A 15,700-nucleotide genomic window follows, 5' to 3' on the forward strand; every position below is an offset into this window, starting at 1 on the left:
GCATCAAAAAATACCAAACACTAATACATTCCAAAAAGAACTAAAAAGATCAACTAATAAACAACAGTTTTTACAGCATTAACGAATGCCTGGACTTTTGCTCAAATCTGTAGATCTACTTCATAACTCTAAACAAAAATTCATAGTTATCAACCATACCTAGATAAAACCAAACTTCTTTCATTCATGTATGTATGCAATTATGCACCTAACTTTTGTGCTGTATGTTACTATGCCTAGTTAACTAAAGTACTGGTATTTAATAGTTTTAGTAAAATCAATCAAGGGGTTTCACAAGCTTTTCTGCTATTTGTATGTAGTACGTAAGCAGAATAATGTTTTGTTATAAAGATGTGTTGATACCAATGATAAGATTTTGTACATGATGTAAATATGTAATATTTTATACTGTTCTGTGCTTTGACAAGTCCAATATCATGAATGTGATAATACGGGTGCTAAATAAATAAATAAATAAAATAAATTAATAAATGATCTGAAATTTTTATTGCTTCATCCTCAGCTCTTCTCTGAACCACTGACACTTTTAACATGGGGTAATAAAAGTCATTTTTCCCTCTAGTGTTGTAGGTATGGATATCAATGTGATGGATTACTTACAACATGTCTTATTAGCGAATAAAATATTTTGTAACGGCGTGGTTAAAATTGCCTATTTATCTGCTATCAATACTTCCTTTCTGAGTGATGAATTACCCCAGAAAATTATTTGATAAGACATTATTGAGTGGAAATATCCAAAATATGTCAAGAGGTTGATTTGTTTGTAGCAAAGATTAGCTATTTTATGAAGAGCAAAAATAGCTGAACTTAATTGTCTGAGAAGCTCAGTAACATGCTCCTTCCAGTTCAAGTTTTCATCAATATGTACTCCCAAAAATTTGGAGCATTCTACCCTATTTAGTGATCCCTGCTCATGTTTTACATCAATTATTGGCATGACTCTACTTGTTGTATATAACTAAATATAGCATTTTTTTTTCTTTTTTTTTCAAAATTTGGGGAGAGTCAATTTTATGACCAATCCTGCTTTTTGAATGTTAAGTGGAAGGTCATTAACACATGTAAGGAATAGAAGTTGGCACAGAATTGAACCCTATGAGACCTCCTATGTGGTTTCTCCCCAGTCACTAAAATTTTCTACCCTTCCAACATTGTTTGAATTATTATTCTCTTTGTTAGGTATTATTCAAACCAGGTGTATATAAAGCCATCAGTTCCATAAAACTTGAGTTTTTCTAAGAGAATAACATGATCTACACAATAAAACACCTTGGGAAGATCACAAAGACTCATCATAGCACTGCACTACTAGCCAAGAAAGAGCTGTATCATATACATTTAATCAATTAAACCTAATGAGAATATTTCGAAAGAAACACATGTGAACAGGCACCATAAATTGATATAACAGTATGTTTAAGTTGCAACGAACAGTGAAGGTGTACATTTTACTTCTTAATTGAAATGCCAGTTATTGAAAGTCTTTGCAGTTTTTATTCTTTGGACATTAGGTAATGGTCTAAGACATGTTTCTGTGCCTAATGTTCATCTCCTGGTGCCTTATGTTTCATCAGGAACCTAAATTATGCAGTAGGTTAATACACCAACTTGAAACAAAGTCAACAAGCCAAATTGTTTATATATAACAGTTTAGTTTCTGAGCTTGTTGAAGTTTGAATATTGTCTAACTGCATATTTTAGCCTCAATGGATTTCTCCAGGAATAGGAGACAAAACATCAAGCACTGAAATATGCCCTAGACCGTGACATAATGCCCAAGAATAAAAATAACCATGTTATTGAAATATTTGAAAAACTGCTTTTGAATACTTACCTTTTTATTACTTTTTGTGTCATACCCATTAGGTATACAGTGTCCACATCGTGGAGCAGTTTTTTCTTACCACTGGCGACATCTTGCATATCCATATGAAGAGACAGAGCGAGAGGCCTGCAATGTATTTTTTGTCTGGGAAATGCTAAGGCCGCTGATGAAAGGTAAGTTGTTTGACCTGACAGATGAAGTAAAATAATTATAAAAATGAAATTTTGGTATATTTCATCCACATCTGTAGAAAAGATATCCTCAGAGAAATGTTTTGAAAGTTTGAGCAAGGTCTACCTGTTCTTCTCTGTAGCCTACATAATGTTAAGCTGTGTGTCTAATGTTAAGAGTTTTTTGCAGAGGAAGTCTACCATGAGTCATGAATAGAGTTATGTTGTACTTGGGGGAGTCATTCAAGATCCATAGGATGCTGACTAGAGAAACAGGAAGGAAGATGGGGTTTAACATCCCATAAACAACGAGGTCATTAGAGATGCAGCACGTTCTTGGATTGTTTTGAGGATGGGGAAGGGAATTAGCTGTGCCCTTTTCAAAGAAACCACCTAAGTATTTGCTTTAAGTGGTTTAGGGAAATCATGGAAAACCTAAATCTGGTAATATTACTTGACTCCTGAAGAGTAAAATTAATTTATTCATTCTTCAAATTGCGACAACTTATGTAGCAGATTTTTGAGATTCCCTTTCATTTTTCCCTACTCAAACATCATTCACTTGAAGAAAAAATTTTATATAGTTATATAGAATGGATAACAATTTTTAATTAATGTGATATTTCCACATATTTATGTAGTTTGATGTAGTTCACCCATATTTTGAAAAACTAATCAGATGATGCTGAGCAGTGTATCAAATGCATGAGATACTCAGTGTTATTTTCTGCATCAGGAAAGTCTTAAACAATTGATTATATAATTATTTGAATAATATTTTGTGGTTAAAAGCCTCAGTGTACATGTAGGTAGGGCAACAACAGCTATGAGTAGTCATCTTCGGCATTAATAAACCACTTCAGCTGTATTTAGTCTTTATTATGGGTCACTACTGGTTTCGTGGCACCACAAGCCACATCTTCAGGTGATCATATGTTTTAGTTATATGTTCACCTGAAGATGTGGCTTCTAGTGTCAAAAAATTGGTAATGATCCAATAATAAAGGATTAAATACAGCTGATGCACTTTATTAATGCCCAAGATATTCTTAGCAGTTAGAGATTAATAATTACCAAGAATGCTGCTGTCCAACCCAAAGACTACATAAGCTTACACTGAATGACAGTGATAATGAGTGCTCCGAGACATGTGATTGTAGAGCAGGGCCCACAAAATAAAAAGGTTGGATTTTAATCCTTTCCTGTAATGGACTTTTGATTTGTAATAAAAATCAATATAATTGTGGCTGGCTAGCCAGGTGGCTACCTGAAAATCTCAATACCATGGGTGGTATAACTGAATTGAGGCAGTAATGAAGTTGTAACAGATGCATTTCTATGAAGATAATCTTTACTATTTCAAGATAGTATTATATGCAGATGTGTCTGGAAAATTTGCAGCAGGCTTTGATGACTCTTCACTTTCCAAAACAACAGTGTGTTACTAGTTTCATCATTTCAGGCATAAGTGAAACTCTCTTGAGGACAAAAATCAGTAGCTGGTGCTACTAAAGTAAACAACCTTTGAGTCCAGATTCCTCTTGCACCTGTCTACAAATGGAATGCACTCATGGAGATCAGCAGCAGTTTATAAGATTGTGTATGAGGATCTTTTAATTAATGTCTTTAGTCATTGGACACTGCACCTTCTAACTTGTGATCAAGAAACTCAGAGCATTTAATTTTGCCAGCATATGCTAGGAAAATTTGATTCTGGCAGGTCAAATTGGAGGCAGTCATTCGTATAGACGATCTGAGAGGAGAGCCAGCCAGCAATAGTGGAAATTGCATAAAGTGTCAGGAAAAGGATGGTATACACATTCTTTGTGGAAAGTGGGCATGTCACTACCAGTGTATTGACAGAAGTAAGACTGTTATTCTAGGTTGGCATTGTGGAGATTCAGTGCCTGAACTATTTGAATTTATCAAGCAGAAACATCAAAATCATGTCTAGCAGGGATTCTGCCTCATCATTATGATGTACCAGCTCACCATGCTCCTAAAACAAACTCTTTGCTCCGGATTCTCAGGTCAAGACACTTCCCCATCCACCTCTTAGCCCTGACGTAACTGTCCCTGTTTATGATACATACCTAAAAGGCCTACCAAAAGAAGCCTACCATGAACAGATGCAGCAGTGCATAGAATACCAGCAAGAGCACATCAAAAAGTTTGTGAAGGTGATACATCACAGGTATTGCTTTCCAACAAACTGCATAGGGAGTTTCCCACACTGTATGCTTTAATATGTTCCCAAACCATCAGAATATAGTATCATCATGTTCAAGTTAATGATACAATACACCTTATTTTATTTACACCAAGGCATAGGGGATGTAATAAAGTCTGGAAATATGAATTTTCATGACATAAATTGACATTTTAAACATTTACTTTGAAGGCAGTTTTTCCACATTTTTAAGGTTTAGATTTTGATAACTGTAATAAAGCAGGTTGTCTTTAGTCTGCTAAAAAACAGATAAATAATTTTATGTCCACAGGGAAAACTTTATACATTGTGCCAGATGATATAATTTATGATCCACCTAGGCTTTTCACATTTTTATCAAAGCATAAAATTACACGAATGATGTTCACTCCATCACTGCTTCAGACACTGCTTGACTTCAACAAGGATAATGCAATTCAAGAAGCTTTCAAACACATGAGGTAATAAAACACTGGATATATTTCCTAATCAATGCTACACTTTACATACCTGTTGATCTAAGTTTACTTCTTGTTACAGGCAAATATGGTTCTGTGGAGAAGTTGTTACAATGATACTTAGAGACAGATTTGCAAAAATTTTTCCTCAAGTGAAGATGCTGAATTTGTATAGTGTTTCAGAATGCCATGATATTGCATGCGCAGGTATCCTGAAGATTTATGTTTGAATCTGATTTAATTTTCCTGATGATGAGTATAAGGGTATTCCACCATTCTTCTTTTTATCTTCCATTGCAGACTTGTCAGTAATACCTGATCCAGAAAAGCGTAAGTTTTGTCCTGTGGGGAAGCTTCTACCAGGAGTACATGTAATTATAATGGATGAAGAATTTAATATTAAACCAGTTGCTGTACCAGGAGAGGTATGTATTTAGCTATAATATCTACATACTATCAACATCCATAAATTTTCTGGTTAATTACATGATTCAGTATCAGTTTCAGTTGTTCTCTGGGATGGAAAGTCTGTGTGGAGAGATTTATTTATTTTACACATCTAGTTCCATGGAACCAAACTGGGGGCAAATCTCCATTATCATGGAATATGTCAGTACATGAAATTAACGTCAGAAAAGTTAATAATAGATAAAAATAAATTTACATGAATCCTGTGCAGATGACAAACTGTATATAGTATCATAATCAACAATATATCTCAAGTTTTTCCAATAACTCCCTCAATAGAATAGGAGGAGTGAACCATGAGGAAATTCTTCAGGTTAGACTTTAAAGTGTGAGAATCACTGCTAAGAGTTTTTAATTATTATAGCTTACTGAAAATGGATGCAGCAGAATACTGCACACTTTTCTGCACGAGAATCATGGAGGTGCAATTCAAATGCAGATTGTATGTGTGCCTAGTGTTAACCGAATGAAAGCTACTAAATCTTGTGAATTAGCTCATATTGTTAACAACAAAATCAACAAAGAATAATCTTTGTCAATAGGAATAGTTACCACATCTTGCATATCCGTATGTCATAAGCAAATGAAAATAGGCTAAGTAGACTAATTTGCACATCACCATATCACTTACTGCAGATACTGTTCCAATGGTGAGTATAGCAGCACCCATTTTTTGAACAAGATTCAGAAATTTTGCTTTCCATGACAGATTACCATCTATCTAAACACCTAGAAATTTGGATTGACCAGACTTGATAATAATATGCCAGTTCAGTTTAATCAAAATGTCAATTTTAATTGAATTGTGGGTTATAAAATGTAAAAACTGAGTCTTACTGTGGTTAAGCATCAATTTATCTTCTACAAGCCATGAACGTATGTCTTGAAGTGTACTATTTGATACATCACCCATGTATCATCCTTCATGACCAAGCTAGTGTTTATGAGCAAACACAAATATTTTAGAATCACATTAAAAGACAGAAATAGTAGTCATCGTCCTCACCCTTGCAGCATCCTCCACTTAACCATGCCTCAGTCAGATGCCTCCTCATAGTAGTTCTCATTGCTATGGAGAATAACTTTTTGCTGTCTGTTGTTACAGTATAAGAGGAACCCATTGTGAGCTGCTTTTCGTATTCCATAATGGTCTGACCTCTACAGTAATATTCTGTGACTAACACAATAAAATGCCTTAGGTAAATCAAAGAAAACACCTATTGTTTGCAACTTTTTGTTTAATCCCACCAGTGCCTCACCGAGAAAAGAGAATATAGTGTATTCAGCTGCTAAACCTCCTCAAAAACAAACTGTAAATGTGACAGAAACTTATGTGGACTGAACTCATCAAATATTCTTATATATACAGCATTTTTAATAACTTATACAACACCAGTGGCATATAAATAGGTCTAAAATTATCTACATTATCCCTTTTTCCTTTTTTTAATAAAGTGGTTTCACCATTCAGTACTTTAATCATTCAGGAAACTGAACAATGCTAAAGGAAAAATTGCAAATGTGGTTAAGTACTGGGCTAATGTATACTGAACAGTGCTTTAGTACCTTGCTAGATATCCCATTATCTCCACGAGAATCTTCAGTCTTCAGCAATTTGATAATTGACTCAATCATCCCCCCCCCCCCCCCCCCCCCCCGGCCTACCCTTGTCATTATCGTGAAGATGAAGCTGTAATTCAGATAGCAGTCTTGGAAAGCCATTTCTAAGAGGGTTATTCCTTGTAGATAATAAGTTTTTATTTCATCTGCTATGTTCAGAATAGTCCCCCATTCGGATCTCCGGGCGGGGACTACTCAGGAGGACGTCGTTATCAGGAGAAAGAAAACTGGCGTTCTATGGATCGGAGTGTGGAATGTCAGATCCCTTAATCAGGCAGGTAGGTTAGAAAATTTAAAAAGGGAAATGGATAGGTTAAAGTTAGATATAGTGGGAATTAGTGAAGTTCGGTGGCAGGAGGAACAAGATTTTTGGTCAGGCGAATACAGGATCATAAATACAAAATCAAATAGGGGTAATGCAGGAGTAGGTTTAATAATGAATAAAAAAAATAGGAGTTCGGGTAAGCTACTACAAACAACATAGGGAATGCATTATTGTGGCCAAGATAGACACGAAGCCCACGCCTACAACAGTAGTACAAGTTTATATGCCAACTAGCTCTGCAGATGACGAAGAAATTGATGAAATGTATGATGAGATAAAAGAAATTATTCAGGTAGTGAAGGGAGCTGAAAATTTAATAGTCATGGGTGATTGGAATTCGAGAGTAGGAAAAGGGAGAGAAGGAAACATAGTAGGTGAATATGGATTGGGGCTAAGAAATGAAAGAGGAAGCCGCCTGGTAGAATTTTGCGCAGAGCGTAACTTAATCATAGCTAACACTTGGTTCAAGAATCATGAAAGTAGGTTGTATACATGGAAGAACCCTGGAGATACTAGAAGATGTCAGATAGATTATATAATGGTAAGACAGAGATTTAGGAACCAGGTTTTAAATTGTAAGACATTTCCAAGGGCAGATGTGGACTCTGACCACAATCTATTGGTTATGAACTGTAGATTAAAACTGAAGAAACTGCAAAAAGGTGGGAATTTGAGGAGCTGGGACCGGGATAAACTGAAGGAACCAGAGGTTGTAGAGAGTTTTAGGAAGAGCATAAAGGAACAATTGACAAGAATGGGAGAAAGAAATACAGTAGAAGAAGAATGGATAGCTTTGAGGGATGAACTAGTGAAGGCAGCAGAGGATCAAGTAGGTAAAAAGACGAGGGCTAGTAGAAATCCTTGGGTGACAGAAGAAATACTGAATTTAATTGATGAAAGGAGAAAATATAAAAATGCAGTAAATGAAGCAGGCAAAAAGGAATACAAACGTCTCAAAAATGAGATCGACAGGAAGTGCAAAATGGCTAAGCAGGCATGGCTAGAGGACAAATGTAAGGATGTAGAGGCTTACCTCACTAGGGGTACGATAGATATTGCCTACAGGAAAATTAAAGAGACCTTTGGAGAAAAGAGAACCACTTGTATGAATATCAAGGGCTCAGATGGAAACCCAGTTCTAAGCAAAGAAGGGAAATCAGAAAGGTGGAAGGAGCATATAGAGGGACTATACAAGGGCGATGTTCTTGAGGACAATATTATGGAAATGGAAGAGGATGTAGACGAAGATGAAATGGGAGATATGATACTGCGTGAAGAATTTGATAGAGCACTGAAAGACCTAAGTCGAAACAAGGCCCCGGGAGTAGACAACATTCCATTAGAACTACTGACAGCCTTGGGAGAACCAGTCCTGACAAAACTCTACCATCTGGTGAACAAAATGTATGAGACAGGCGAAATACCCTCAGACTTCAAGAAGAATATAATAATTCCAATCCCAAAGAAAGCAGGCATTGACAGATGTGAAAATTACCGAACTGTCAGTTTAATAAGTCACGGCTGCAAAATACTAACGCGAATTCTGTACAGACGAATGGAAAAACTGGTAGAAGCCGACGTCGGGGAAGACCAGTTTGGATTCCGTAGAAGTAAGGGAACATGTGAGGCAATACTGACCCTACGACTTATCTTAGAAGCTAGATTAAGAAAAGGCAAACCTACGTTTGCCTCCAATTCTAGCATTTGTAGACTTGGAGAAAGCTTTTGACAATGTTAACTGGAATAATCTCTTTCAAGTTCTGAAGGTGGCAGGGGTAAAATACAGGGAGCAAAAGGCTATTTACAATTTGTACAGTAACCAGATGGCAGTTATAGGAGTCGAGGGACATGAAAGGGAAGCAGTGGTTGGGAAGGGAGTGAGACAAGGTTGTAGCCTCTCCCCGATGTTATTCAATCCGTATATTGAGCAAGCAGTAAAGGAAACAAAAGAAAAGTTCGGAGTAGGTATTAAAATCCATGGAGAAAAAATAAAAACTTTAAGGTTCGCTGATGACATTGTAATTCTGTCAGAGACAGCAAAGGACTTGGAAGAGCAGTTGAACGGAATGGAAAGTGTCTTGAAGGGAGGATATAAGATGAACATCAACAAAAGCAAAACAAGAATAATGGAATGTAGTCGAATTAAGTCGGGCGATGCTGAGGGAATTAGATTAGGAAATGAGACACTTAAAGTAGTAAATGAGTTTTGCGGAGGAAAGTAACTGATGGTGGTTGAAGTAGAGAGGATATAAAATGTAGACTGGCAATGGCAAGGAAAGCGTTTCTGAAGAAGAGAAATTTGTTAACATCGAGTATAGATTTAAATGTCAGGAAGTCGTTTCTGAAAGTATTTGTATGGAGTGTAGCCATGTATGGGAGTGAAACATGGACGATAAATAGTTTGGACAAGAAGAGAATAGAAGCCTTTGAAATGTGGTGCTAAAGAAGAATGCTGAAGATTAGATGGGTAGATCACGTAACTAATGAGGAAGTATTGAATAGGATTGGGGAGAAGAGGAGTTTGTGGCACAACTTGACAAGAAGAAGGGATCGGTTGGTAGGACATGTTCTGAGGCATCAAGGGATCACCAATTTAGTATTGGAGGGCAGCGTGGAGGGTAAAAATCGTAGAGGGAGACCAAGAGATGAATACACTAAACACATTCAGAAGGATGTAGGCTGCAGTACATATTGGGAGACGAAGAAGCTTGCACAGGATAGAGTAGCATGGAGAGCTGCATCAAACCAGTCTCAGGACTGAAGACCACAACAACAACAACATGTTTAGAATGTGATTGTTAAATACATTACATATATCTAACTTATCAGTAACAAAAACATTTTTTCTGTGTATTGACTTTACATCCTTGAACTTGTACTATTGGTGAGACACTTCCTTCACAACTGACCACATTGTTTTAATTTTATCCTGAGAATTAGCTATTTGATAAAAATGAAATGATTGTATGGCATCTATTGGCTGGGATATCCCCTTCAGGGTTCAACCGCCATATTGCAAGTCTTTTTAGATGATGCCACTTCAGCGACTTGCATGTCAATGATGATGACAGATACACAACACCCAGTCCCCTGCTGGGAATTGAACCCGGGCCCTCTTGCGCGGTAGGCGGTAACACTAACGCTGCACTATGGAGGAGCTATTCGATTTGTACACCACATGATTTTTGCCTTGCTAATGACATCTTTAAGCACCTTACAGTACTATTTGTAATGTGCTACAGCCTCTCAGTTGTGAATATTTCTAAAATTTTGATTTATTTCTCACCTTGCACTACATGATATCTTTATCTCATTAGTTAGCCACCAAAGTTGTCTGTTAATGCTAGTACCATGTTTGAAATGTTCTAACAGAACACAACTTTCAAAGAGCATGAGAAATGTGTTTAGGAAGATATTATATCTGTTTTCTATGTTATCAGCACAATAAACATCCTGCCACTATTGCTCGTTGATGACGCTTAAAAAAGTCCCTGCCATCAGATTAACATTTCTAAATAATTCTGATTGGATGAACATTATATTTAAATAGAAAATTTATTTTGTATAAAGAGTCTGTTTCACTAGTGGTTTTTTTCCACTTCATTTTAAAACTCGCTCATCACATAAGTCTAAATGACGCAAATATGATTAATTTTCAGAGATAAATTAAAATATTATAGTGTTATTCCCACTCTACTCACATTATCCTGTCAGTTGGTGTACATATATCATCTCATTATCTGATATTCTTGAGCTACAGAAGAATCTTTTTCTGTTATGAATCATGTTTAGTCATTTTGAATAACATCAAAAATAGTTTTGAGATGGTGTTCTGTTGCTTGTACATCCCAAGATACTTCATGTAGATTGACTGGAACATAATACTTATATTACTTTTGTTTATCTCATTATTTACAGTGAGAACATTCTCAGACATATGTGATGTAAAAGTAGGAAAGCTGTCATATGTTGCGTACTTTGGTTTCGCAGTGTCATGTGATATAAATTTTGGTGAATTACTCATCATAGAGGGCACTGCACATAGGCTATTTGTGGTCAAATACAGCAACACATCTCGTGAGCTTGGCTAGCAGCCACATTTATGTTCAAGCATATATTTCACACGCTGTTTCCATATTTTTGCCCAAACCTGTATTCGTAAAATGACGAATTCTACCAAAAAATTTATTCTTAAAACTTCATCAATGGGTGCTCAACAACATTCACTTGCAAACTGAGTGCCCTCAGTTAGAACTGACTTACCATACCACTGTTTACTTTCTGCATGAATTAACAAAACTTTACTATAAGACCAATGAAAAATGTGAATTTAAAACATCTGAATTATTTCAGTTTTTAATTCTAAGATTTGCATTAACAATTCTTCGATAATGAAGTATAACAACCTCAAAAATTAATCTGCAATTCAGCACAATCTAAATAATTTTAGCAAGCACCTTGCTACAGCATGTAAACATTTTTAAGGTTGGCCCTTAATATTTCTGACATCACCCTGTCATGTAAATTAAAGTAAATTATGATAAAGGACAGGACTTAACAGTGTTTACTTTCTTAAATAAATATTCATATTTACCTGATAAGCAACATCTTGTGAAGAGTACTTGCATTCAGGATTGTCTAAAGTATGAATTTCAATTGGTACACTGGTATAACAGCCTTTGATTTTCTCAAAATCATTTTGATGTAACAGCTGTGTATGTGCTACCACAATCTACCTTGTTGATTAGGTCCACCAATTCAAAAAGTCAAACATGCAATCATTAATTTATGACATGAACTACCAAGTGGAATCATAGTAAGAGACAGTTAGAGTGTGTCCTCCAGCAACGTTGGAGGGTGAAGGGGAATTTAACAAATTAAAGTGATTGTCTTATATTAAACATGTTGCTGGATCTACCAGTCTTGGCTCAGTATTTCCATACCAGACACCTGCCTTCTTCTACCCCTAGCCCTCCCCCCCAATCCCCCCTTCCCCCTTCATGTTCCCTCAAACAGTTCCATTGCAAATGTCCTTCCTGTACTAGCCTCCAATAAGCTCTGTTTAAGATCTCTCTCTCTCTCTCTCTCTCTCTCTCTCTCTCTCTCTCTCTCTCTCTCTCTCTCTCACACACACACACACACACACACACACACACACACACACACACACACACACACAAATAACATCAGATCGTGACACCACTAGGTATTCCAGGTGATATGTCACTTTAAACCAAAAGAAACTAAACAGCAGCTACTATTTAGTATAACAGGGCAGGCAGTAGCATATTTTGCTGCTGTTAGTATGAACTGTATTAAGCAGATACCTAGTAAAGTTTATTTTTAATACTATGCATAGATGAAGTTACTGCAAGTTGCGTGCATTTTGGTAATGTATACCTTGAAGGTTCTCCTTGATGGGGTCTACAGGGTGTGATAAATGAGTAAATGAGTAAATGAATAAATGAAGTCTTGGTTCTGTATTTTCATTTGATTTTCTCGAGATATTTAATGGATATTTCGTTTTTTGCAATTTTACTTTGTAGAAACATACAGCTATGTGTGTGGACATGTTATCTTCAAACAAGTATGTTCTTAGATTTGTTTCTGTTCTTTTAAAACTCAAACTGTTTTGGCATACAAATTTGCGGCACTGGTGTACCCCATTTTCAGAATCTTTCTGATGTCTGTTGATCATAATAAAATCATCAACCATAAATTTAGATATACATGAGTCAGTAATCTGCATTTGCTGTTGGCAATTAATAAAAAGTTATTATCTTTTACACCAGACAGCCTTATTTTAATTGCACTGTTTTGGTGTGAGTGTACTGACCCAGCAGGTATTATACCACATTCGTCCATTTGAAGGATCCTAGTGGTGTGAATATTTTGAACATTATTCTCATGAGAGTTCTATTGATACATTCAACAACTGAAGCTTTCAAAATTGTAAAATTGCAGTCATGGTTAATTATGAGATAATGAATTAACTCATTGAAAATGATGAAACAAATCTGTTTCCCTAAGAAAATTTATATAGATTCATGAGCTTCTTCTGTTTATTTTCTTAAGTGAATCTGCAACCTTAGTATCAGCTTTGGTGTGCAGAGCAGAAACCTTTCTGTATTTAGAGTAAAACATATCATCATCAGTAAATACTGATATCCAGAATTCAATACAAAATGTGGTGTCATATCAAGTAAATCTGTTTGACCAAGATCACTGTGTAATTTTGCAATTACTGTTCACCTCAGATAAATTATGAGAGCTGGGCAGTGCATTTCTGCAGCAGCAGCAGTAGCTGTTCCCATAATTATCAGGGAAGACACCAATATCGCTTTGTAATGTGGCAGCAACAACAAAATGTTTGTTTATACTGTGATAACAAAGTTATTCTAGGCACAGCTTTATTATCCAATAGTTATAATAATAATAATAATAATATTAATTTAATAGTGAGTCTTTTGAGTTCTGTTGATTCCAATAGAATCAGAGTTGGTAGGATATGGAACCATCTACATCTACATCTACATACATACTCCACAATCCACCATACGGTTTGTGGCAGAGGGTACCTCATACCACAACTAGCATCTTCTCTCCCTGTTCCACTCCCAAACAGAACGAGGAAAAAATGACTGCCTATATGCCTCTGTATGAGCCCTAATCTCTCTTATCTTATCTTTGTGGTCTTTCCGCGAAATGTAAGTTGGCGGCAGTGAAATTGTCCTGCAGTCAGCCTCAAATGCTGGTTCTCTAAATTTCCTCAGTAGCGATTCACGAAAAGAACGCCTCCTTTTCTCTAGAGACTCCCACCCGAGTTCCTGAAGCATTTCCGTAACACTCACATGATGATCAAACCTACCAGTAACAAATCTAGCAGCCCGCCTCTGAATTGCTTCTATATCCTCCCTCAATCTGACCTGATAGGGATCCCAAATGCTCAAGCAGTACTCAAGAGTAAGTCGTATTAGTGTTTTATAAGTGGTCTCCTTTACAGATGAACCACATCTTCCCAAAATTCTACCAATGAACCGAAGACGACTATCCACCTTCCCCACAACTGCCATTACATGGTTGTCCCACTTCATATCGCTCTGCAATGTTACGCCCAAATATTTAAACGACGTGACTGTGTCAAGTGCTACACTACTAATGGAGAATTCAAACATTATGGGATTCTTTTTCCTATTCATCTGCATTAATTTACATTTATCTATATTTAGAGTTAGCTGCCATTCTTTACACCAATCACAAATCCTGTCCAAGTCATCTTGTATCCTCCTACAGTCACTCAACGACGACACCTTCCTGTACACCACAGCATCATCAGCAAACAGCTGCACATTGCTATCCATCCTATCCAAAAGATCATTTATGTAGATATAAAACAACAGCGGACCTACCACAATTCCCTGGGGCACTCCAGATGATACCCTCACCTCCAATGAACACTCACCATCGAGGACAACATACTGGGTTCTATTACTTAAGAAGTCTTTGAGCCACTCACATACTTGGGAACCAATCCCATATGCTCATACCTTAGTTAGGAGTCTGCAGTGGGGCACCGAGTCAAACGCTTTCCAGAAGTCAAGGAATATGGCATCCGTCTGATACCCTTCATCCATGGTTCGCAAAATATCAGGTGAAAAAAGGGTGAGGTGCGTTTCGCAGGAGCAATGCTTTCTAAAGCCGTGCTGATGCATGGACAGCAACTTCTGTGTCTCAAGGAAATTCATTATATTCTAACTGAGTCAGTCAGATTTTTAACAATATTTACAATCATGATTTATTTATAAAATTTACAGTACTGGATACAGCGGGGTACAATATGGTTGATAGTACTCATATTAGTTAATATTATGTAATAATACATGAAAATAATTACGGTACATAATACAACAAGACATCAGAATTAATATGTACTCATACACTACAAGACATTCATATCAGAGATATCTTAATACATGAACGTCAGTATATCTTTTACAACAAGATAATTTATGCTTATACTAATGGGACATCCCAGTTATTCAATAAAATTACACACATGCATTCTCATTTATGCCAAAAAATTCACTAACTGAGTGGAATGAATTTTGCAGCAGTTATTTTTTCAGTCTGATCTCGAATTTGTGTGTGTAAAGACTAAGACTTTTTACATCTGTAAGTAGATCACTGAAAAATTTCACACCTGAGTAATTTACTTCTTTCTGCATAAGGACGAAGTTGGTTTGGCTACTGTGTAAGTCCTGTTTAGACCTCATATGTTGACCATAATGTGAACTACTTGTTTTGAAAGATAGTGAGATTTTTGTTAATGAAACATACAAGGGAGAAAACATAATAAAATATCTTTGTAAAAATCTTTAGTTTTCTGAACAGATTTCTGCAAGAGTGTCTTAGATGAGCACCTTTCAAGATCGATAGCTCTCTTCTGAGCTACGAATTTTTTTGCTATTAGCTGATTACCCCAAAACATGTTTCTGTAAGACAACAATGTATAAAAAAGTTACAAAGTTAGCAACTCTTGTAGCATCCTTATATGTAGATGATGCAATTATGCATAAGTAAAAGTTTCAGGATGAAGTCTTT

General features: G+C 36.2%; 1 protein-coding gene across 3 annotated transcripts in view; it reads left to right on the top strand.

Annotated features, from left to right (window-relative positions):
- LOC126471452 (uncharacterized) overlaps positions 1–15,700 on the top strand; it is a 413,388-nt gene that overhangs the window by 269,878 nt on the left and 127,810 nt on the right. For all 3 annotated transcript variants that reach the window (XM_050099641.1, XM_050099639.1, XM_050099640.1), the window contains 4 exons: positions 1,891–2,022; positions 4,521–4,689; positions 4,769–4,893; positions 4,987–5,111. In XM_050099641.1, coding sequence (XP_049955598.1) covers positions 1,891–2,022; positions 4,521–4,689; positions 4,769–4,893; positions 4,987–5,111 — 551 coding nt within the window. The remainder of the gene's footprint in view (positions 1–1,890; positions 2,023–4,520; positions 4,690–4,768; positions 4,894–4,986; positions 5,112–15,700) is intronic.

The sequence above is a fragment of the Schistocerca serialis genome, chromosome 3 (assembly GCF_023864345.2).
Source record: "Schistocerca serialis cubense isolate TAMUIC-IGC-003099 chromosome 3, iqSchSeri2.2, whole genome shotgun sequence".
Classification (NCBI taxonomy): Eukaryota; Metazoa; Arthropoda; class Insecta; order Orthoptera; family Acrididae; genus Schistocerca; species Schistocerca serialis.